General features: G+C 41.6%; 1 protein-coding gene across 3 annotated transcripts in view; it reads right to left on the bottom strand.

Moving 5' to 3' along the window:
* The window catches only part of ndrg3a (ndrg family member 3a), a 34,673-nt gene extending 11,809 nt beyond the window's left edge, over positions 1-22,864 (bottom strand). For all 3 annotated transcript variants that reach the window (XM_083938865.1, XM_083938862.1, XM_083938863.1), the window contains exons 1-3: positions 22,732-22,864; positions 6,404-6,487; positions 5,026-5,058 (exon numbers count right to left, since the gene is read on the bottom strand). In XM_083938865.1, coding sequence (XP_083794991.1) covers positions 5,026-5,058; positions 6,404-6,460 — 90 coding nt within the window. In that variant the 5' untranslated portion in view covers positions 6,461-6,487; positions 22,732-22,864. The remainder of the gene's footprint in view (positions 1-5,025; positions 5,059-6,403; positions 6,488-22,731) is intronic.
* Positions 22,865-26,353: the final 3,489 nt, after the last annotated feature.

The raw sequence follows: 26,353 nt of genomic DNA, 5'->3' as shown, positions 1-26,353 counted from the left end.
GAGGAGAAAAGAAAAAAAGGGGGGAGAGTGGGAGGAAGAGAGGGTTGATGGAAGGGGGCGATGGGTGCAAAGGATGCAGTAGGCATTACTGGAAAACAGGCAGGCTGCTGACGTCACACCGTAACACCGATAAAGTGAATAGACAGGCGAGGAGGCTGACTTTGACAGCTCGCCCTGGGCTCTGTTCTGCATCAGCAAAATGGCTGCTCATCACTGAGATTTAGCAACAATTGTCTCAAGATTCAATTTAGCTTCACCTTGCAGGGGGAGAAGACTGAGTTACCTCCGCCTCCAAATAAGAAACATCCATAATCTGTTAATAACCCTGTTAATAACTGCCATTTGCAAAAGAGTCACTAAGCAGGACCAGCATGAAATGCAGCAGTCTGACATACAGCCTATGTCAGCTTTGCTGCAAATGTTAATGTAGCACTACTTTATCACCTTTTGTCCTTTTGCAAATCTCCAGTATTAATTTCACTATTGACATTGAAAACATAACCCTCCTTATGTTCCAGGCTTACTGGAAAATAAACCAACAACCTCTGAATCATTTGATCCACATAGTTTATTGATCTCTTATTTTATACTCTCCTCTGTCATCTGCACAACTAGCAGTTCAGTGTGTCCCAACAGGCAGCTCTGTGCAGCCAATGGCACGCATGCACCCAGTAAAGAGTGGGTGGGATTACAAATAGAAGGAGCGTTTCATTGGTTAGTCAATGTAGCAGCAAGTTTGGTTGTAAACTGCTGTTTCTCCTCTAAATTTTTTCTGACCTAACCCACAGAGGGTGCCACTGACACACATGTAGTGTATATACATTTCAAGAATGCTGATAAAAACCAAGTAATACAGGTATCAAAACACACATATTATCCATCTTAATACATATGATGCCAACATTTTTATTTCCATAGAGATCTTTTTCCACGGTATGGTTTGCAAAAAACCTTATTACAGAATAGAGTTCCATCTCCAGTCATACAAACCAAATCGTGGTGAGAACGTCAGTGAGTCACTCTAACGCCGGATTATGGTGCACATGTGATCAGCTCATAGAGATGACATGATTACTCTTTCCTCGACAGAGAATGTGCCCCCTTGTGTCATCCACTGAGTCATTTTGTGTATCAGCTGGACTCTACAGTCTGAGGAGTCATACAGTGACGCTCTGGTCTGCGTAGAGCTGCGTTAAAGCTTTGCATTAACTGCCAGAATCAAAGGTTTGATTTCCCCATGTCCAAGCATAATATAAAAAAATGCACAAGCCCTGGAAAAAATTTTGTCCACCACATGAAATGGTCAATTCTATCCTCTTCTAAAGATGGTGACTGAGCAAATTCAGTGCAATACACTTCATTTCTGTGATGCCTAAGCCTTCCTTAAGGACATTAAAAACTGACAATCAACAAGAAAAACTGACTAAAAGCACATCACACAACACATAGCTCTCCAGCCACATAATGGACGGACCTATGGCGCCCTCTGCTGGGCTAAATGAGACAGTGAGGATTTAAAAGCAAGACAGCAGAAAACTAAGTATACCTCTTCTTCTTATCGGGTACAGGGTCAAAAAGAAAAATGGTATCAAAACGGGACATAGCACAAAATGTGAAATCTAACAAGTGTTTATCAATACACTATATGGAGCAAAACAACAATCAAAAATAATAATCTAAAAATGACAATCATAAGCTTCATCAACCTTAAGATGTTCTATTTTTAAAGCCACTGTACTGGAAATACTGGGGAAAGGTAGGCTGGTAATGCCTCCACACGGCTCTCAAAGACCCCCAATATGTGAAATACCGGCATTTTTTCATGGCCACATGCACTAACATGAACGCACGGTCGGACCGGCTATCAAACAAACAACAGAGAAACTACATTTACACACACAGGGATAGTGACTTCATTCTCTGCTCAGGACACCATTACTCCACTATTATAGAAAATATCTGTATGTATATAACGCTCTGAATGTTGAGTACAGCTTCTTTAATATGTACAGTCAGCCATTTCCATTTCCATGAGGTAAAGGTGAGTGTGCAGTTTTAAACAAGGCAGGTCCCATGAGTGGAGGAGGCTGACTCACACCTTCCTCCCCTCCACACTTTTCAGTGGCGTAAGCAGGAAGACCGCAGCACCACACCCTCTAGTCTAGGTTCTTATCTCTGACCCCTCCACCATCAACACCGCCCTCCTCATGCAGGTGCAGAGGATCTTGATATGACTGTTGCAGTACCTATGGATCACCTGTGGTGGGAGCTTTAGTAGCACTCAAGAGGGGAGCAGCTGGATTTGTCCTCCAGCTGCTGGAATGTCACATCTTAGCTCAGAGGGATGGTGTAGTGCTGAGGACCCTTCCCCCACACACAGACTGTATTCATGGGAAGTATGCTGCTAATGTCTTGTACTGCATATGGGCTCACATTGTGCTGTGTGACAGTGGTAGTCAGATACAATTGAATTACACACATTATTTCAACAAACTTTTTAAATCACATTTGAGCTCATATCACTCCATCTCAAATTTGCGAGCTATAAGGAACACTAATTCACATTTAATCTAGCCAATATTCTTTTGTAAAATACAGCCACACTTAAGCATAGATGGGCTATATGTAAAACCAATAGCCAACGCTTAGGGCTTGTGAAACAGAAATAGAAATACATACATTTTCATCAAAAAAAAAGTATAAGTTCAGAAAGTAATTTCATACTGCTCAGTGCTCTTTAAATGCAATTACATGTTCCAGTTATTCACTAGATAGCTAGCTAATCTGACATCAGTCCATTTTTCACAGCAGGAAAATCTCCGGTGTTACTAATAACATCTCTATTCAAGTGTAAGTCATGACAGTGACCATGAGTCAGTATGCATAATACCAGGTCTCTGGATCTACACACCTAAATGTTAATCTATTTCCACATGTCCTATAACATGTCAAAATGTCTTCCATGACAAAGGGCAACTATTAAATATATCAAGTTCTAACTTTAGTTTTAAAATCGAATTATTTATATGGAAACTTTCCAAAGAGAGTTCAAAGGATGACCAGTTAAAGGATTTGTCTTTAATAATTAATTCAGACTCCTCAATGTGACTGTGTGAGGTCAAAATGGCTGCCATGGAAAAAAGGTCAAATACACTTAAGTCTGCCTCAATACCACTGAGAATTCTGCTACAATTTTGTCTTTACAGTAAAACTGCACGACCCGAACTGAATCACAAGAGGATGAGTTTAACCCAAATAGGAGCAGCTAAGTGAGTGCGGCAGTATGCATTTTAATGTATTAGGTACAAAGCAGAAGAGAATGGAGCATGGAGCGTGCCTACTCCAACTAACATGCTTTACTCTCCTCCCCTGCCTGCAGCAGCTATATTTAGCTCTGGTGGGATGCTGGAAGCAGCCATGACTGCAGAAAGTGAGAGAGGGATGAAAGATTTAACCCTTTGCAGCCATGATGCTGATGAAACAGGGGAGTGCTTGCCCTCTTGCAAGAGACTACTTACAAGAAAAAGCAACTTGCATAGCACAGAGGCAGACTGGCAGAGGGCTGGCAATCCCATTCCCCATGCAAAGCAATCATCAAAGAAAAGGATCTGGAACAGTGCATGCTCAAGGCCAATATCCTGTTTTCTTGAATGATAATTTTTCTTACATTATCACATACAAAGCCCTGACTATGGTTGAACTGCTCACTGTGAAAAGGCTAACACAGAAGCAAGCACACAAACACAATCTTACTGTTGAAGACACTAGCTGAGACAAATATTAAAAGATGTCTGAACTCCCCGCACTTGTATATCTCTTTCGGACATGTACTAAGAAAGTACACTTTTGAACTGAACAACTGACCATGTTTGTTCTTTGTTTCGTTACAATGTTGTTATTGAACCCTGCACAGGTGTAACTGTATGAATCCAAAAAGTCCACTGTTTGTGTACGTTTATGATTATTTTACCTTTACTGCAGGATTTGACAGTAGAGAGTCAAGGGGAGTGAGGTGGGTTGAAATGCGACTAAGGCTTTGTATATACATTTTTGACCTGTACATCCTGTTCTTGTAAAATCTTGTTGTGACGATTCTGAGAGAATGCTTTGTCTGAAGATGTCACCCAGCTGAGTCTTTGCCCTTTGTGTTTAGAACAAGTGAACATAACGCTAACACTAAATCTTACTTATCGGACGTATACCAATTCCTAAACCCTACTGTAACTAAAACAAATAGGCCACACTATGTGATTATATGTTGGCTCTTCATATCAGTACAAATGATCTACAGTCCATACAAATAACAGCAGATTCATTTGAGTACAGTATACATTCATGCAAAACAAAAGGACATCTAAAAATATGCTATTGGTCCACAAAATAACTAGCAAATAATTTCCATTTCAACAAATGATGTCCTACCCTTCATGCTAACTCTCTTCTTCAGTATTGTATTATGTAAAGCAGTGGTTTTCAAACTTTGTACATGACATACCACCCCGTAAATATCATGCTCCCTCAGGTACCACCACTAAGACCAATGTTAAAATACACTATTCAGCTACGGACAGTAAGGTTTATTCCTCATCAGAAGATTATTTATTGTTAAATGTCTTCAGCCACAGAGAGGGTTAAGCAGGAAGGAGGCTGTTTTGCTGAAGCATTATTTTTCTGTTGTCCTTAGTCAGCGAGAGCAAAGGACAAACCTTCTTTCTGACCAGTTAAAATACACCTATTCATTCAAATGCAGTCACCTTTAGTTAACTGAACGTGTGGTGGATGACCCCCATCAATTTATCCGCAAAAAACTCCTATATTTCATCAGCATTTACCATTGTGGTAAAAATGGATTTTGCCTGCGAGAACAATGTTCAGATGTAGGGCAAGCAAACAAACGGGTTCAGCAGAAGGGGGGTGAGAATGGGGCCAAGCCCCAATGCCCCATCCCCCTTCAAGTAACACAACAGCATGTCCTCAAACCATGACACAACACATCTTTGTGTAGGAGCAGAGTGCAACACTCACCTGGCAGTCGAAATCTTGAAAGTTGCGTGCATTCTGGAAGAAAAGTAAAAGAGGAGTTAAAACATACCACAGACTCACAGGTGCCATATTTACAGTTTATACTGTATACACAGCCAATATAAATAGCTATTGTATTTGTGCATCCCTCTGATGGATGTTCATTTATTGTAGACACTGCAGTACAGGTGTCGTATTATGTGTTATGTGTGATTTCTTTAACACATACATAATGCTTGACGTACTCATGTGTGGATAAATACTGGCTTTCTCTAAACGACTTTTGGTTGTAATAAACTCTGTCACAATTAGATCTAAAGGTTCGATCATTATGCTGCATACAATAATCATGTCTGATCAGTCTGATTTCAGCACATTTAACAGTGGGATCCAGGTAGAGAACAGTGCCTAGACTGCAGAAATCTCAGCACATTACAGATTTAAACTGAGCCTAGTGTAATTAGTACTTGTGTAGGCTGCAATTTTTGAAAATTACTAATATGTCATGATTTCCATCTGCTTTCAAGACTTCTGTGTTGTCTTTTTAATGAGTTGGCCACTAGGTGGAGTGAGAGGTCAGTACCAGTATCCCTCATTCAGATGGTTCCCCACCCTGTCACCTCACACTTGCAGCATGCATGCAGCCCAGCACGATAAATGTGCTCCAACTAATTCTTCTAAACCCACCACTGAGGTAATGCTATCCCTGCAGACCTGATACTAGACTACTCACTTCCCCTCTGAAGCAGTATACCTCCTGACTGTCTGTGACAGATGCCTGGGGGGGGGCAAAAGTCTTTCTAACCATCTAATCAGCTATTGAGATGGAGCAGGGAGGAGGAGGCACGAAGAGGATGGGAAGGGCTTTGATCTGCCATTGGGGTTTTTTCTCTCCACCATACTTTCTTCTGTTTTTGCTGTCGCTCAATTGCTACAATCTTTGAAGCTCTTAGAAATAGAGATGAGTTTCTCCTTTGATCTCTCATTCTTTCTCGTCTGTGTTTTCTGACTGTCTGGGTGTCTTATGTTTTATACACCCTGCTTTCTTTTCTTCTTCCCTGCCTCATTCTGTCTACAACCTTCTTTTTTTCTTTTTGACTTGCTCTCTCCATTCTTTTCTTTTCCCACTCGACTCAGGCAAGTAGATATGAATAATTCACTTTGATGAACAGGACTGCAGAGTGTGCATGCCTAGTGTATTAGCGTATGCATTTGCCCGGGAGGACCATATGGGGTGCTCATTAACTTTAAATTTGCGCCACATGTCTGTTTAGTTTTTTATGTGTAAATCTGCATATTAGTTCAGGTGTTGCTGTGTGCCGGATTTCCTCAGTAGCTTGTCACTGTCTTGACACTTGTCACTGACCTCCCCACAACTCACCTTATTTGTCAGCAGCGGCTTGATCTCAGTCAGCTGTACATCCTGCAGCTCATCCATGTTTCTGTCTCGTCACTGTAAACCACTCTGTGAAAAAAGAAAAAGAGAGAAAACATTATACTCACTAATAAAAAAATATAAATCATCAGGAGTTAGGAATTGTACATTTTGAGAGAAAATGCACTGTTGGCACAAATTAAAATGGCCATCCACGGCAAGGAATATTTCACTATAAATTATCTTTCTTTTTACTTTTCGGGGGAACACAAATCTTAAGAACTGACAGAGGATATCTGGATTCATATCCGATTCATAATTGATCATGTTTGATGATGGTTCTGTTTGCTGTAACTAATAACGTTTTTTTGTTATCAATTAATGTCAATTATTTTTCATCTGTTATTTGATTAACTGTTTAGACCAGGGTGTGTGTTGAGCAGACATAAATTAGCAATATAAAGTATTGAATAGCATGAATATGATTTGTGTGGTGAATCTTCCACTACTACCAATACTATATTCAAACTCAATGGCATAAAACAGAGGAAATAACAGCTCAATTCTCAAATTTAAGAAACAGGAAACAAGGAATGTTAGAAAGTTATCCTTTAAAAATAACTAAAATGATTTATCAACTAATCGTTTCAGTACTAGGTACAGTTCGTGGCAACACAAACTACTCATCTGATACTGATTGATTAGTAGTAGTATTAGGAGGAGGTAGCAGCAGGTACCTTGTCTTCTTAACTCCACATTGGCATACTGTGATATGTATATAATGATACAAGAGCCAGCTGGGAAGGGCATGGAGATCAGTTCTCCAGGAGAGGTCACACTTGCAGTCCACATAGGTGGTGTGCAAACATGCACACACACAAAGATGAATCAGCTCAGGCTTAACAAGAAGCACTAAAGCCCACCTCATTTGTTTTCACCTTGAAGCCAGCCGTTTGTCCCTGCACATAATTATTAAACAAGAACACTGACAAAAAGGTGTGTCCCTCCCCCACTTTTCCTGAAATGGTACCTCTTCGGCCTTGCCTGTTTGCACAAGGTGAGGACAGGAAGTTGTATTGAATTTCCTGGCTCTGCCCAGGAGAGCAGCTCATGTTGCACATGGCAGCAGATGAGGTGTCTGCTTCTTCGAGGTCAATGCTTGCAAGTGGAAGACAAAGCCAAATTGGCCTGCAGCACACCACAAACAGACATATACAGAAAGATCGCATTTATCAGAACAGATGCACATAGTGCACACGATAACAAACAGGAAGTCAAGGGAAATGTGATTGGGCAGAGTCATTAGCCAGTTGGAGAAACAGTATAATTATATTTACTTCCTGAGTCAGAGCCAACCCCCAGGAACGACCTTGAAATGCTGGTAACAGATAACCTTCAGGGTTGGCAAGTGATGCAACGAAAGCACGAAATAACAGCGGGAGGTACCAGCGTTGATGACGTCACATCGTATCTTTGTTACCAGCACTTTCATCCTCTGATTGCCTAACAAAGGTCTCAAAAGGCAGCTGCTTATTGATGCATGAATCTAGTCAGAGGTCATCCTGCTCTGGCAACAGATTGCACCTTGCTTGGAAACTACCGGGGAAGCAGATGGGTACAACTAAGCACAATCCTCAAATTACATAAAACAACAGAAAAAACAAAAGTAGAAACATTGAGTGTTGGAAGAACTCAGTCATCAGCATGGGGAGTGAAAACATGCCCAGCCAAATCCCTGCTGACAAATCCGGCTCATGGTGGAACTAAATAATATTTAGACAAGTGAACAAGGAAAAAAAAATAAAAATACTCTGCATGCTTGAGCGGATTGAGCGTATTGGCCGGATCAATCCAACACTTCCTCAGGCTGTCACAGAAAGTGGGATGGAGGCAAAAGCTGCTTTAATTGTAAACAGGCTAGCCGGGTAATCGAGGCATTAAGGGAGATGGGGTCAGGGTGAGCTTAAACCAACTGACAGAGTGACTGGGTGGCTTTCACAGCCCAACCCCACTGACCTCGTATACTGGGTTACCCGGGCAACAAACTACCAACACCACCGTTATTCTGTCTTTCTTCATTAGGTGTCCACCTGAAAGTGACATGTGTCCTCCTGGGGGCTCTAGCAGATCTCAGACCCTCTTAACCTTGCACCAAATCACTTGAAATAACACTAGATCCCATTTACCACCATCACCCGCCTTTCCTACCTAGTCCAGGCCTGCTCTACTGTTCAGCATGCACAGCTGTTGCCATAGAGACAAAGCCGTATGCCGATGTTTATTCTAAGCTGGGCTAGCCCCAAGGGACAGATGTGAGGCAAGGAGACCAGGGGGATGGATAGTAGTACAAATGAGAAGAACCGATAAAGAGAAGCTCAAAACATGTGCTTCCAGCAGCGTTTATCCAATCACACAGGGACTCAAATGAGCCACGAAGACTGTCTGGTTATGACAGTAAAGCTTTGTGTAATTGGAAAAGAAAATCAGGAAAAGTAGTCCCTCATGACAGTGGGGAAATTCCATTTGCAATCTGTGCAGCAAGCTTTGTCCCATTTTCAGACCACGCCATTAATGAGGAGGAGGATAGGGGGCGGGGGATTGAGAGAGGTGATGATGTAGAACAAGTCGCTCTAACCTCGAGAGGAGGATTGTCCGTTGTGCTGGATCGCTCTCACAAATGGTTTCCCTGACATCAGAATTGGTTTTCCTCTGCTCTTCCACTTGCAGATGAGTAACATAAATTGCATGTTGGCTCTCACACATGATTTCCCTTGTCTGTTCTTCAGGTCCATTTTTCTGCACATTATGTAGCTGACAGCAGGACCTCATCTTGGCGCTTAATATCATGGCATGTGGCTAGGGAGAAGGAGGCTTTGCTTGGTGAAGAAACGACAGCAGAAACAAATCGAGTAAGAGGAAAACCACATGAGGCCCTTTGTACGCAGCAAAGGTCAGCATTCACTACAGTTTTTTGTCAGCGCTGCCTCTGGGAGACAGGGAAGTTTTCAATTCTGCCACAATTACTTATGGCAAAGAGATGTTGAAATGTCAGTTGAATAAAGGGATAACTTATTTAGCATCCTTCTACTGTACTGTCTTGTTGGCAAGCACTTGCTACCTACTTCACACACATCATCCAATCTCTATGGCTGTGGGAAGAGACAGGACATGACTTTACCCTAATGCTGAGGTGCAGGTGCCAGGATGCATGCATGTGTGGACAGAGATGTGCCAAAACACCTACTGTAAATATATGGTGTCTCTGCCAACACATAGGAGTCCTGTAGCTGCCATGTCAGCAGACGGCGCTGAGTGATCGATGAACAGATCCCCTAGTCCTCCACCCACTTTTCCTCCCACCCTGCAACATTTCCCTCCTCCTCCACTCATGTCTTTGTCCATCTACATTTCACCTTGGGCCGTCAGGAAGTCTAGGCAGGCTGCGTGATGGACGACTGAGAATGCGGCTGTGATGCTGAACCTCCCTTTAGCCCCTTCAATTAGCCCACTTTCTTCTTCATCGTCACGGCAACTGTGATTTCTGATTTACCCATGGCCATCAATATTCACGTCTCAGCCATGCTTTGAGTCTGACCTCTCTGGCTTCTGGCTCACCGAGGTGAATGTCACCACGGTGACCTTATATTAACCTACCTATGGGTCTTTATGGAGACCTGACTGAGTCTGAATATTGCCATGGTGATAAATCCTTTACTGTCCAACCACTGTTACCCTTTGCATTGGAGAAAGGTTTACAACAAAGAGTTATCTATAAAGCTATTTGACTATACTTGCATAGGCTCTGATATGAACAGACAGGTGCAACCTTATAATGTTTTATAATCCAATCCGATTTTTTCAGTTACACAGTAAGGTCCTAATCAGATAGACTTTTGCAGGTTGCAAATGTGTGACCACACAGCCTTCTTTGTTGAAGATGCTTTGATCAGACAGAACACCTTGCAGTTACGTCTTTTTTAAATCCTTGCCAGGCAACCACCAAATCACCCGTCCTTAGCCTATTCATTATTTTGCTCTGAAGTGAAATGATGTTTTTCTTTTCTGCTCTGAGTTTAAGTTTTCTCATCTCGAGACATTCAGGGTGCTCCCGCAAAATATTAAGCAAAACACTTCACTCTCACTGAAAACAATTATGCTTGAAAAAGCTGCCCCAAGATGCTAAAACCCACTCTGCCTGATCAAGGCCTATGGAGAGCATCTACAATCGTTGTAAATATGTCTTAGTGTGTTCAAAAACATTATGGTTTATTTATTATATTTACTTCAGACATAAGACTATCCTGTGAAGCTGATCAAGCAATACTTAAAGGGAGTTTTTTGCAGTACAAGAAAGGGTTTCTTGCCATAAAGTGCATACATTTAGTTGAAGGTTTTGGTAATCTGGTTGTACATACCATTCCCACCAGTGTTGGAAAAGTAGCTTATGTGATATTTATGATGATAAATATTTTTAAATATTTCTGTTAACAGGAATTTGATCATGAATTATGAAAAATGCTGCAGTAGTCATATTTTAATACTCCTCGTTATCAACACCACATTGCCAGCACATTATGACTGTAGCTGCCAGCCTCTGCAGTTAAGACAGGGCATTGTTGGTGTATCAAAATTTAGGGGCTGGGTCCTCCAACGTCTGCATTTCTAGGTGGAACACATCATAATGGGCAATCAAGGCCTTTCCAAATTAAGTCTTCTGCTGCCCAAATTTGAAGCACATAAAACCGCTGTTTGCTCTTATTAGCAACCTAAAAATGACATTAAAATGAACTTGCATAGATATTTACAAACACTATAGACCTGGTTCACTATAAACTCAGTTATCATGAAACTTGGCTGAGTCTACCACAGCTAACTTCCTAATGAAACTTTTTGACGTTAGTTGACAAAGGCCAATGAACAATCATTTTTGCACTTGATTAGACCACCTCAGTAAGAGCAGGTTCAGTCAGGCCTTCAAACCCTTTGAAGGACATTTTTCACACATTAATGGGCTGTGTCAATCAAAAGATCCAGCGCTTACAGCTAATAACTAATTCAATTACAGCAAAAGGAAGTAGTGTCATCTGCCTGTCTGCTTTCTCTAGGAGCCAAAATCACTCTAATGACAATTCCTGCGTAAGAGGAACACACGCACGTTTGTCCTCAACTGAAGCCTCAGTGTTCAGTCAGCACTCCAATAGGCATCACATCACATCAGAAAATAGGCCAGCACAAATTCCACAGATACTATTTGCCTGCCAACTATTCAGACGGCCTAACATCTAGTGTTCTGCGGTGAGGGCTAAAAACAAGTGAAAACAACTTATCCCTGCAATCAACAGTGTGATGACGCCTTGCTCTTAGACTGGGAGACTTTTCCATCCAGGGGAACATCACTAGAAATTTCTTTCCTCTCCACTCGACTGCTCTAGCTTTAACTGAGTCTCTGGAAATCATTAATGATGATATTGACCAGAAACTACACTTTGTTGGAATCTTCATTCATCTGAAAAAAGGGCTTTAACACCATTAACCATGATATTTTGATAGGAAACTGGAGAAATATGGTATTAGAGGTGTAATACTGGAATGGGTTGAGAGCTTCCTGCACAAGAGATCTCAATTTGTTAAATTAGGTGATAATACATCAACTTGCTTGGACATAGTTTGTGGGGTCCCGCAGGGGTCAGTTCTGAGTCCAAAGCGGTTTATACTATATATAAATGACATATGCAAAGTATCTAATATTCTGAAATTGATATTATTTGCAGATGTATCTTATATTTTCTGTTCTGGTGATGATTTGAACCAATTAGTGGAAAACAGTCAATAATGAAATGGCCAAGCTTCATGTGTGGTTTAATACAATAAACTATCACTAAATCTAGAGAAAACTAAATACGTAATGTACGGGGGAAAAGGCTGCAGCAAGAGTATCAAAATTCAAGTTAATGGAGTGAATATTGAATGGCTTAGTGAGAATAAGGTGCTGGGAGTGACTATCGATGACATGTTAAATTAAAGGCCATACATAAGACATTTAAAAAAGTAAGGTGGCCAGGAGTGTGTCCATACTTTGGCACAAAAACTACTAAATCAGAAGGCACTTCATCTGCTGTATTGCGCACTAGTCTCTCCACACAATACTGTGCAGATAAAGGCAACACACATCCCCTGCTAATACTCCAAAAAAGAGCTTTGAGAATTCTACATTATGCCAATTATATGGCACATACAAGTAAATTATTTATCAAATCAAAAATACTCAAATTATATAATTTAATAAGCTTTCGAACTGTACAGATGATGTATAAGGCCTCCAACCAAAGCCTCCCCCGCAACCTGCAAAAACTATTTTTAGACAGAGAAAGGTGCAAACTACATTAAAATCCTTTACTATGTCCGTAACAGGGGTCAGAAAGTGGAATGAACTAAGCAGCGAGGTAAAAAAAACCACCAGAAGTATGTAAATTTGATTTTGAATCATTACAGAATGACCCAGGATATAGGATATAGGTAAAAAGGCAGGGCTCAGCAGACTTCGTGTTGAGACAAGATGGGAGACAAAACAAAAAACCACTTGTACCCAAACAATAGCTGATCTGAAAAGCACAGTACGAGGCAAAGTTCAACTGGTGCGTAAGTAGAATGTTTTCATTTTTCTTTAGTTTTATTTTGGCTTTCCTCCAATTTACTTTACTCTTTTCTTTTTTATATTTATTTATCTTTTTTTATTTTTTTCTTATGTCAAAGGACACAAGAAAAATATAGTATAGTATGATGAAGATGATGTATTCTGTGGGTAACGGGGGCGGGACTAGATAAGCTTTTGCTTCTCCCGCTTTCCCTTTGGGTCATGTGAATTGTAAACCAAGATAATGTGTGATGATGATTTATCTAACTGACATGCCCAAAATAAACAAATAAATCAGTTAAATCTTTTCATATCCAGGCCAAACCTGTGTTTACAGTTCCCAGTCTGCAGAGGCAGAAATCCCACCAGAGGAAAGCTAATGGACTGTGACAAGGCTCAGTTCTAGATTATTGCTCTAAACTGGGCTGTTTGGTAAGAGAATTAGATGAGGAAAATCCACTTGTTTGGCATTTCAGCTCAACTCCTACCCTGCTGTCAGGTAAATAACAACATGAGTGATAACAAGCATTATAGTTGAATGTTATTCTGTTCTAATATAGAGGCAAGGGGTGAGACCATGGAAAGAATCTGACCTGGCGTTTGCTCTTTTTTCTGCATTGTGGAAAAGCTGACCTATAGCAGAGAATCGCTCCTGCTGATACTGTCAGCAAACACTCACAGCTGAACGAGCACGGACACAGAAAGCAAACTCACACACGTGCACACACTCGCACACAGCTCCCAATTTTTTTTCCTCTGCTTAATTAAATGACAGCTTGCTCTCCTGAGGCTCCATCATCCTCCTTACAGCTGATATGATTTTCCTGACACAAGCTGACACATCCTTTCTCTCTCTCTTCCTTTCACAATATAACAAAAACTATGATGAGACATTTCTATGATGTCTTTTTCTGTCATGATTATATCAGTTCAGTCTATTCTTATCCAATATCCCAGCTCAAAATGTGGAGCACCACCACCTCTGGTTTAGAAATCAAACTGAAACACTGGATTAAGTAGCTTTGAGACATGATCCTCCTCAGGTGTACGTTCACTTAATAGATGTATGCACACAAATACATGCAGATGACCACTGGACAGAAGACAGGGCAAAAATAAAGTCTTACTGGTTGCAAAGACAAAAGGAAATGTAAGATAAGAGACTCAATCTGCCAGAGAAGCTATTTTAAGACAGGTAATAAAAGAAACAAATCTTCCTGATGAAACCCAGACCTCCTGATACTTCCAGGATTAAAAAAAGATCTAATAATGCTAAATACAGCATTACTATAAATGTCTTATCCCCTCTTTGGAAACAAAATATGAAGGCAGACACACTCAGTCACAGCCTCCTTTAATATCCTGAGCCTCTGGTCAGCCATTACTCAAAATGCAAGCGATAAAAATGTTGTAGTGGTTGTACTTGGATGAGACATGGAATTTTGCACAGCCTAGGACTACGGACACGATACGCATCATGATACAAGGGTTACGATTCAATATATTGTGATACTGTAATGCCATTTTTAAATGTAATTTAAGGAAACTGTCTTGGTATTAAGAATACACCACCATAAGATACGCTGTTACGTTGGAATGAAAGAGATACATAACACTGCTACTTAGAGGCTGGTTTTAAGGGTTAAATCACTGTCTAACACAAATCTTTGCATGAAAACTATTAATTAAAATCAATTGTGTGTGTAGAATTGATACAGTATCACAAAACATAATGAAGTGTATTATCATTATTCTCTTACACACAGGGACAATATTGTGCTGAGGATGGGAGGAGACTCATGACCTTCTCTTCTGGGAGTTGTTATTCACTCATAGCGTACACGTTTTTGTCTCTTCAGAACGTGCATTTAATGTGTTTAACCGCATGACTGCATCTTTTTAATAGAGGAAATCCTTGACTTTACTTGAGTTTTTCTTTGTGTGTGTCTCTGAGGAAAAGCCTGGTTCATCAGCAGAGATAGTCTCATTGGCACATTGCAGCCACTGCACTGATTTGCCTGCCAAAAAAAATCCCCCATCCCCTCTAGTCTACACATACCCAAACCCTGACCTCTATACTCACGCAGGATTGGGGACAGCCTCTGTTGCACTCACCTACAGACACGTATATAGACACACACAGTCTCAGACAACCCAAAGTGCAGTGCATGTTGTACACAGTAACATATACTGTATATATATACACACACACACACACACACACACACACACACACACACACACACACACACACACACACACACACACACACACACACACACACACACACACACACACACACACACACACACACACACACACACACACACACACACACACACACACACACACACACACACACACACACACACACACACACACACACACACACACACACACACACACACACACACACACACACACACACACACACACACACACACACACACACACACACACACCCACATCTTTAAACCTGTAAAAACACTGAGCGCAAGACCCCTCTTATTACTCTCCGAAGGCTTTTAAAGTATTACATTATTCCTTGAGGCCACTTTATCTGCTAATGGTCTTATGAGATTAAAGAGCATCATCTGGCTGTATTGATTTATAACCATATATCTATTGGCATCATCAGCATGCTTCACTTCTCACATGAAAACGCACATAGCCGGAGAGTCTCTGAGTGGCTCCTTAAATCCATTGCTATGGTTCGTAAAATTTTCCGTCATAACCTCCACGGCACCCTGTATTTTCTGCACTAATACAGACCACCAGCAATATTTTCTACGGATGAAGTGATGTGTCTGACCAAACTGGAAACTTATCCATCAGGTCTGTGTATGACAAGAAATTGTGTGTAAGGGTTATGAATTTTTAATGTGTAGGATATGTAAGGCCTTGAGTGAGTGTGTGTGTGTGTGGGAAGCTGGGATGTCAAGTCAGCTCTCCCATGTTCCTCAGTACATTCCTGGTCAGTATATTTTACTATATAGCTTCACAGAGTCATCTATTTTAGTCATCATGTAAAGAAGTGCTTGTCAATTTTAAGTGAGTATCATGAATGAACCAAAATGTGCCCTAAATGTACTCATAATACAATTGTGACTGAAAAATTGCAACAGAAAACTTTAAATGAGTAATATTATTAATCAATACTCAGCAATATCAAACCAAGACGTTTAACCAACCCATCAGCTACAGTGTAGTTCACACTCATGGTCCCTCGCACGTGTTTTCACTCATTTTGGCTGATTAGCTCACTTGTCAGGACTGTGTGGGCATTTATGAACCACACTTAACTGACATCTTCCTTTAGTACACATTTAGCAAAGTCAATATACAAATTCTAATAAATTACATAGACAAAAAATAAACATAAAACCACCTAAAAATGTCCAAAAAGGAGTAGGATGAAGTTTTCACTTAACTGGTCCTACCCCTTCTCCATCATTCAACCAATTCAATCATATTTATCATATCTACAACTCAAACAACTATCCCAGTGCTGATTTATACAACCTAAATGTCTTCACATCCATCCTGCCAGCCCTTTCTCATCCCATACATCTCAAAACTAATTGTTTTATACATCTTCTTGAATTGTTTTAAATTTGGAATTTGCTGTAGTTCAACTTCTAAACCGCTCTCTCAAATTCACAACACAAATTGAAATGCACATACAGTGGTATGAACACAATGTTTATTTGTTTTTAATTCAACTTTCCTCTTAAATTATAACCCCCCTCTCTGTCTGAGAACAGAGAAGGACCATCCTATCAGTTGATGACATTTTCAGACATGCATTACAGTAATTTTTATGCCATTTGGATGACGCTTTACGTTCTGATCCTGGCATGTTATGTTCATTTTGCACTAAACTTCTAAATACTTGTCAAATATTCATTGATATTCACACAGGACTATATATAAATAGGCGTTACCATGTCATTATTTCATATAGACAATTTGCTGAATTAACAGAAAACGTGCTAGATCCTGATATATATTGTTGTCAAGATACAAACTGACCTTTATAGGGATAGACGATTATAGCCATATCGCTCAGCCCTCATGGCAAGAATTAAGATATTCATTCTGTGCTTGCCGCACACACTTGTGAATTATGTTTTTCATCCTTCCTTTGACTCATAATACCCTGTAAGGCACTGCCACAACAGCTCTTTTCAAATAATGATAAATAGACTAATAAGAGAGGCAATACAGAGACAGCAATTTAGATGGCTGTAGCTACATGACACACATCATCAATAAATCAATAGACACTAGCATAGATAGCTCTCACACAAAGCAAAGCATGGAGGGAGGATGAGGTAAAGGGAAAAAAACATAACATCACTACTAAGGGGGGGCGCCAAGAGACAGGTGAATCCTGATAAATCTGCTTTGATAGGTCAGAGAAGTGTGTGCCCGGCTGAATAAGTCTCTCCTGGCCCCTCCTGGTATCTGGCTATAAATAAGACTGAATGTCCATGCCTGTCGGACCTGCACTCAGTGCTGTTAACAGAGTACCTGCCCCTACCCCGCTACGCTAGGCTAGCTGCCGCTCTGTCTGTGGGGATTTCCTCTGCCATGCTTACTTGTTCAGACAGCACAGAGAAAGACAAAGTGCGAGAGGATGCTACGTGTATGTGTGTCCTGGGTCTCAGCTGGCTGATGCGAGAAGGCAGAGTTTCCAGAACAGCGGTGTCCTGCTGGGGGCTTCGCAGAGCTGCGGTCACACTGGCCAGAGGGCAGCTGTGGAGGCAGCAGGGAGACCATCTGTGTAGCCCGGTCACTAGCTAACAAACACACACCCACGACCTCACACACACCCACAGAATCAATTCAACATGCTGGGTGGAAACTTAAGAAACGCTTCCATGAAACATTAATACAGCCCTGAGACATGAGAGCCCTTGTGCCCAGAGATAGCAAAGACCACTTGAATCCACCAAGGCATTTGAATCAGAACATGTCTCTACTTGTTTCAGTGTATGAATCAGTGCTAAGAGGCCTGCTGCCTCACAGGAACACAGCCCCTGATAATAGAGTTATCCATGTGGTCAACTTGGCTGTCACAATGACTGGTTACTGACAACTCAATCTCCCCCGAGAAACACAGAGGTAGCTCCTCTGGCACCATCCCTTGCGAATGCTCGCCGTGGAGGTCGGGGGTGTCCTTGGCAACCATGCCCCCCACCCCCCACCCCGAGCCATCCTCATCTCCGCTGGTGGTGCTGCTGAGATCGAATGACCTTTTTCACCATCATTTACATAAAGTTATTCTGCTCTTGTCACGACAACCAATGCAACGTGGAATGATTTACCAACCAGCATAGCTTCCACTTGGCTCTCAGGATGCTTAAGCATCAACATTCAGTGCAGGAAGAAGGCCTCAAAGGAGTCATAAAAATGCATCGACCGTCGTTTCTCTTCCTTGTATGTATCGACAGTAAATATAAACATGACATACGTCATGACTCACACTGAGGGACACTCACCAGGGATGCAATCTCTCCATGTAACATTTGAGCGTTTGATGATTGGGACTTTGCCTATCATCTCTAGTCTGTATATAACAGATTCTGGTAGGAACGTAGTCAGAGTGGAGGCTCCTCAAACAACGAGGGCACTATATCTGCCCTTTGCGCCATCACAATAACAACCACTAAAGCATTTCACTTTCCTGAATGTCCCCTAGACCATTATAGAAAGCCGAGTATGAAATCATTCCCTCTATGGTGAGACACTGTAAATAAAGCTGCATGCTGCTTACATGTTTGAGTTTAAAGAGCCTAGTGTGCACAGTTTGTATCTATGAAAAACTCAGATTTGTCTCAGTGGAGAGCTGGAACATCCAGTTTCTTTGCTTCCCCCCTCTCACTCACTCACACACACACACACACACACACACACACACACACACACACACACACACACACACACACACACACACACACACACACACACACACACACACACACACACACACACACACACACACACACACACACACACACACACACACACACACACACACACACACACACACACACACACACACACACACACACACACACACACACACACACACACACACACACACACACACACACACACACACACACACACACACACACACACACACACACACACACACACACACACACACACACACACACACACACACAAACACAAACACAAACACAAACACAAGAACAACAAGAAAACTCTGAGATTTCGCGAACTGGAAATAAATTCTCTTTACTTAAGGAATAATGAGTTTATAAAGGCAATCAATGAAAACCCTCCACTGAAAAAAAAGAGGAAACTGAGGGTTGTTGTGATGCAATTTGCATGTGAAAATACACTTGCAGGTGTTACGAGCGGAGGTTCTTAAATGTATGATCCTTAAATAAACAATGCAGCAGCACTGAAGGACAGTCCAGGACGTCCAGGGGTCCAGCTTGGCTTGTATCCAACAATTTGGATCAACAAGCTTACCACCTGTGGTCTGCCTCTCCTCATCACCACCTGCAGATTTGATGGTGGATGCTGATAAAGAAAATGGAGACAGACAAATCTGTGATCCGGCAGATAAGAGTGTCTGAAAAATGTTTCGACCCTGCTGCTGCACACAAGCCTGCTAGCAGACTTTCTCTGGTGTTTTGTTGTTTATACATTTGTTTGCTATAAGTATATTTATCCAGAGCTCAAATCCTTGCTGTAAAGACTGATGGAGCTGGGAAAGATTGGATAGTTGTCTGCTGTATATGCTGTTCAGCTGGGGTCAAGGGAAATCTAAGACGTTAACCTGGAATAGAGGTGTGTATGCATCAGCTGTTTTTGTTCTAAAAGCTTGAAGCTGCTGTGCAAAAGACTGTGCTGTAACTCTAGGCCTGGTACAGCTTGAATTACAGATCCAGTTCAGTTACAAAAACACAACGGCAGCACCAGAGCACTTTCTCATGGTTGGAAATACTGACAATACTGACAATAATGACAATAAGACGCACTAAATGTCTGTGTCTAGCACGGGTAATGTTTTGCTGGCAAACCAGTAGACACAGTAAAACTGAGGTTAAAGTGAACAAGAGGCAGACTGACTGTCAGCACCATGGCTTAATTACTGTCTCCATTCCTCCAGTGAGCGTTATTCCCTGACATTCATCCCAGCCTTTACTGCAAGAAATCCTCTTCTGCACAAGAGCCCGTCTCACTTTTAATGTGCTCTGTAATCCCTGTAATAAATTGTGTGTAAGTGTAAGTAGTAATCCATGCTGAAAGGCACCTTAATAGGGTTGTTTCGTGATGTTGACATATTACTTTATATCATTCGCTGTTACCTTATGCTGACTTTGTTTTCACTTTGAATGCTCAGGCAAATTTGTTTTAATGTATTTCTCTTAAGCACTTGAGGAAGGTCAAATCCCACCACATTGTAAAATAATATGAAACAAATCTGACCACTTCAAATGTTTAAATAAGAGATGCACCGATCCAGTTTTTCCGATCCAATCCAATACCTGGGTTGAGCGTATCCGCCGATATCAGATACCGATCTGATACTACTGTTGAATGGATGAAGCGTGTACCTTACCATGTGAGTGCAGGCATCATGCTTGACAGAAATATTTAGTCTTGTTAAAAAAAGGTAACAAATGAACACAGATATCAATGTACTTAATATTATTTATTAACAAATAAAGTGTACATTAGCAACAAAAAGAGATAAATAACACTTCCATGTAAAGTATATATAGATGTTTTAAAATGTAATATAAAACCCTAACCGCTGTGGAAACATAGAATTGAAGTGACTAGACCGCTGTAAGTGTATTGCTGTGTTTGATATTAATAAAAAAGAAATGACTGGCTCAGAGTGCTGGATCGGCCTCATTCATCCGATATCCGATCCAGCTAATTAGTCAGTATCAGAACCAATATCCAATCCAGGAATCGGATCGGTGCATCTCTTCTTTAAATGTTGTTGTAGTAAAGTGCATAAACCCATTTAAAACTTAAAAAGTCAGTGATTTCCTAGAGATCTTTCCAGACTCCAAGTACAATGTGTGGCTTAATTAACAACTTTTTGACACACCCATAAGTTAGGCGGTAGGTTTTCACTGTAATAATCAACCAGGAGCCGACTGTTTGCAACAATATGGCAATAAACCTCAAACAACCCACCCTCTCTTTTCTTTAGCCTGTTTTCAAAACAAAAGACTGGTTTACAGATCAACTTGCAAAATAAGCTTTCCGTTAGGATAATAGTTTGTTATCTGTTGGTCATCTATTAGCTATTCAGGTTCTAACAGCAGTCTACCACAGCAATGTTGTTAGAAACAACAAACACCTGGCGGCTGCTTGTTGTGTAAACGCCATTCAACCATTACTGATCACATGACACTGTTGAGTGCATTGTGGGAGATAAAACACCTGAATTTGACCCCACTAATTAAACTATAACATAAACGTAAAGTATAAGATACCAGAATCAGGGCTTTAATGCACATATTGTGTGTCTGTGTTACTTAATACAAAGGTTATAATGACCTTCTACTTATTTTTGAATCTCCTAACTATGATTATTTTTATATCCCCATTGTTTCAGATAGTCTAACTCTTAAAACTGTAGAACACAATGTCCTTATAATGTAAATATACCCCGAGATGAGCGCAGTTGTTAAAGGTAAAGGGGAAACACCTGATGCCCACTCTCTTACTCTTCCCACCTGTGTGACCTTCGCATGGCCACGGTGACATTGTCATCCATCATGTGGCGTCTGAATGGTGTAACACCTGCAGCTACACCAGTGTGACTGATCTGATTGATAATGATGGATCTGCCACGTCTGGACTAGAACAGTATTTGGAAAAATGTGCAGTATTAGAGAGTAATACCTACAGTACAGTGACACCATGACAGACAGCAAGACACTCATTCAACACAGTGTTGGGCCCTTGTGGCTGGTGTTAAAGGTTTCAACAGACAAAATTAAATCCCAACTGAAAATAACATAAATATTCTTCTCATAAATCTTTAAATACAACTTTTATTTTATTACACTCACAATGACTCTTTTTTTTAATATTAAAACTGGCATCACTTATATATAAAACACATAGTTCACACGGGATTGTATGTGAAGTTTGTATTGCTTGTATCACTGTATTAAATACATTAAGTTTTTAAAATATTGTGTTTTAGCTCGGTAATGCACGATGTCGTGACGGGCCTCGTTTCATTATATGTAGTTAGACCATAAGTTATAATTCAGCAGGTGCATAATGTAACAAAAAACAGTGTAATAAAACCGTTTAATCCGCAATAACAAACTGAAGCTACGGTGTAACAAAAATAACCGTTATGTCGCATTAACGTTACTGTTGAGACGAACTGGGTTCATTGAGCTGCAGCTTTTGGAAACTGAACCGTCCATTCAAGAACTAACGTTAGTTAACCGGCGTTTTAAACGTGCGTTTCAATCGCGGTTAATACGTCACGTTTCTACGGTTCGTTGTTGTTGTAAACGGCTTTTCCTCTTAACAAACGAAGTCCTTGATTTAACGTTATGGACAGCAACGTGAACAGGTTGAGAAATCCAGCGAGCTAGATAATCTCCTGTGGCATCGGGCACATCTGTAAACGGTAAAACGGGAAATACTACCGCGAAAACACGGATGTAAGACTTACCTCGTCGGTAAAATGAGTGTCCGGTGGGTTCCAGTTAATTCCTCTCCGAGTATCTTGTTGAATATCAGCGATAATGTGTATATTACGGTAGACAGTACACGCTGCTCTTGTCTGCCGCTTCCTCTGCCTCAACTAGTATTTCGCTGTGACTCTGGGCGGAACTACACGCTGCGTCGCAGACACAGCGGAGGAGCCAATGGGAGGAGGCGGTGCAGCACGCCACAGACCGGAGGAGGAAGCAGGACGTCTCACTCTGCTCCAGAGTGATGAAGACGAGACTCTGCTCCCAAAAGGCACGGGTAAACTAAATGCAGGTTATCATCAGCCTCTTCCACCAACTCTTGGGAGCCAAAACATGTGCTGAAGTGTTCTCTGGGAGCCAAAACATGTGCTGAAGTGTCCTCTGGGAGCCAAAACATGTGCTGAAGTGTCCTCTGGGAGCCAAAACATGTGCTGAAGTGACCTCTAGGAGCCAAAATGTGTGCTAAAGTGTCCTATAGGAGCCGAAACATTGGCTAAACTGCCTTCCTGAAAGCCAAAATGCGTGCTAAAGTGCTCTCTAGGAGCCAGAATTGATGCTAAAGTGCCCTCTAGGAGCCAAAACATGCGCTGAAGTGACCTCTGGGAGCCTAAAGATGTGCTGAAGTGTCCTCTGGGAGTCAAAATATGTGCTGAAGTGTCCTCTAGGAGCCAAAACATGTGCTAAAGTGTTCTCTAGGAGCCAAAACATGTGCTGAAGTGTCCTCTAGGAGCTTAAAGATGTGCTTAAGTGTCCTTTGGGAGCCAAAACATGTGCTGAAGTGTCCTCTGGGAGCCAAAACATGTGCTGAAGTGTCCTGGGGGCGCCAAAAGATGTGCTAAAGTGCCCTCTAGGAGCCAAAACGTGTGCTAAAGTGTCCTCTAGGAGCTTAAAGATGTGCTTAAGTGTCCTTTGGGAGCCAAAACATGTGCTGAAGTGTCCTCTGGGAGCCAAAATATGTGCTATAGTGTCCTGGGGGCGCCAAAAGATGTGCTAAAGTGCCCTCTAGGAGCCAAAACGTGTGCTAAAGTGTCCGCTTGGAAGCCAAAATGCGTTCTTAAGTGCTCTTTAGGAGCCAAAACTTGTGCTAAAGTTCCAAAACGCGTGTCAAAGTGTTGGAGCCGGAACATGTGCTAAAGTGCCCTCCTGAAAGCCAAAATGCATGCTAAAGTGCCCTCGAGGAGGCAAAACACGTGCTTACGTGTTCCCTGGGAGCCAAAATGTGTGCTAAAGTGCCCTCCTGAAAGCCAAAATGTGTGCTAAAGTGTCCTCTAGGAGCCAAGACATGTGCTAAAGTGTCCTCTGGGAGCCAAAATATGCGTTGAAAGTGACCTCTGGGAGCCAAGACATGTGCTAAAGTGTCCTCTGGAAGCCAAAACATGTACTGAAGTGACCTCTAGGAGCCAAAATGTGTGCTAAAGTGTCCTTTAGGAGCTCAAACATGTGCTAAAGTGCCGTCCTGAAAGCCAAAATGCGTGCTAAAGTGCTATCTAGGATCCAAAATGCATGCTAAAGTGCCCTCTAAGAGCCAAAATGCGTGCTGAAGTGCCCTCTTTGAAGCTAAAACGTGTGTTAAGTGCCCTCTAGGAGCCAAAATGCATTCTAAGTGCTCTCTAGGAGCCAAAATGCTTGCTGAAGTGCCCTCTTTGAAGCCAAAATGCTTGCTAAAGTGCCCTCTAGGAGCCAAAACGTGTGCCAAAGTGTCCTCTTGGAAACCAAAATGCATGCTTAAGTGTCCCCTGGGAGCCAAAACGCGTGTTAAAGTGCCCTCTTGGAAGCCAAAATGCATGCTTAAGTGCCCTTTAGGAGCCAAGATGTGTGCTAAAGTGCCCCCTTGGTCGTCTAGTAGCCAAAAAGCACATTAAAGTGCCCTCGAGGAGCCAAGACGCGTGCTAAAGTGCCCTCTTGGAAGCCAAAACGCGCGCTAAAGTACCCTCTAGGAGCGAAAGCATGTGCTTAAGTGCCCTCGAGGAGCCAAAACATATGTGCTAGAGTGCCCTCTTGCCTCTTGGAGCCAAAATGTGTGTTAAAATGCCCTCTAGGAGCCCAAACCTGTGCTAAAGTGCCCCCCTGAAAGCCAAAATGCATGCTCAAGTACCCTCTAGGAGCCAAAGCATGGGCTAAAGTGCCCCTCTGAAAGCCAAATGCATGCTAAAGTACCCTCTAGGAGCCAAAACATGTGCTAAAGTACCCTCTAGGAGCCCAAACATGTGCTAAAATGCCCTCCTAAAAGCCAAAATGCGTGCTGAAGTGTCCGTCAGGAGCCAAAATGCGTGCTAAAATGCCCTCCTAAAAGCCAAAATGCGTGCTGAAGTGTCCTCTAGGAGCCAAAATGCGTGCTAAAGTGCCCTATTGGAAGCCAAAATGTGTGCTAAAGTGCCCTCTAGGAGCCAGAACACGTGCTAAAGTGGCCTCTTGGAAGACAAAATGTGTGCTAAAGTGCCCTCTAGGAGCCAAAACATGTGCTAAAGTGCCCTCCTGAAAGCCAAATGCGTGTTAAAGTACCCTTTAGGAGCCAAAGCATGTGCTAAAGTGCCCTCTAGGAACCCAAACATGTGCTAAAGTGCCCCCCTGAAAGCCAATATGCGTGCTAAAGTCCCCTTTAGGAGCCAAAACATGTGCTAAAGTAGCCTCCTGAAAGCCAAAAAGCATGCTAAAGTGCCCTCTTGGGAGCCAAACGCGTGCTAAAGTGCCCTTTTCAGTGGCGATAACGCATTATAGGTGCCCTTTTTTTTTAAATCCTTTTCGCCCCTGCCCTTCAAAAAGTCTGTGCACACCACTGATCAACTGTATAATGCTTGCAAGGCAAATGTATTTAAACTGGCTACTAACTTTATTTCAGCAATGAGCCAGGGCTGCTTCAGTCTGGGGGTAAAATAAAGTGCGGACAGCCTGAGAGCAAATGCTCCCTTTTGATTAGAGATAATTGCATGTATTTATTTAGTTTTATACGCCCCCCATACCCTTAATCATTTAAAATTATTTAAAAAGATTTAGGGTATGATTGAAATGATTGAAATATAGGAAAAAATAATGTTTGACAAATATATTTCTGACTCCATCACTGGTCTCCTCCACTAAAACACAAATTAATGAGTATTTTCTTACAGACGCTGATGATCAGTAGATTAAAAAAAAAGTTTGATATTCATCCATATCAGTTAATCTTGCATTAAGTTGTCCGAGACACTGGGAGAAAAGGAAGCTGGTGAGAAGAACTGGGGCTGAGTAGATATGACATGCCCCAGACCCTTAACATTATGATTTATAACAGCAGTATACACTGCTGGCTGTTTAGGACAAATAAGCAAGAAAGGTAAATATAAATAAATCCTGCCATTGTAATACTTCAACGCCCTCAGAATCCAGAGAACACATTGGTTTTACAGTTAGTATAATTTGCCGAGATATATCTGGCTCAAATTTTAGAGATTAAACGATTAGAATTCACATCTAGTTTCCATTTTCAATCTGATTACGTAACCGCACAAATCGGCTATGTTAAAAAAACACATTACATCAAAGTACGTACGCAAGCTCTCTTCTGGCGTGTTCTCCCTCACCAGAAAAGTCTCTCTCCTTAATACAGTTCTCGAAACCACC

The sequence above is a fragment of the Echiichthys vipera genome (genome assembly GCF_963691815.1).
Source record: "Echiichthys vipera genome assembly, chromosome: X".
In the NCBI taxonomy this organism is placed as follows: Eukaryota; Metazoa; Chordata; class Actinopteri; order Perciformes; family Trachinidae; genus Echiichthys; species Echiichthys vipera.
Note: the sequence above shows the minus strand (reverse complement) of the source record. Positions and strands in the feature narration are given on the sequence as shown.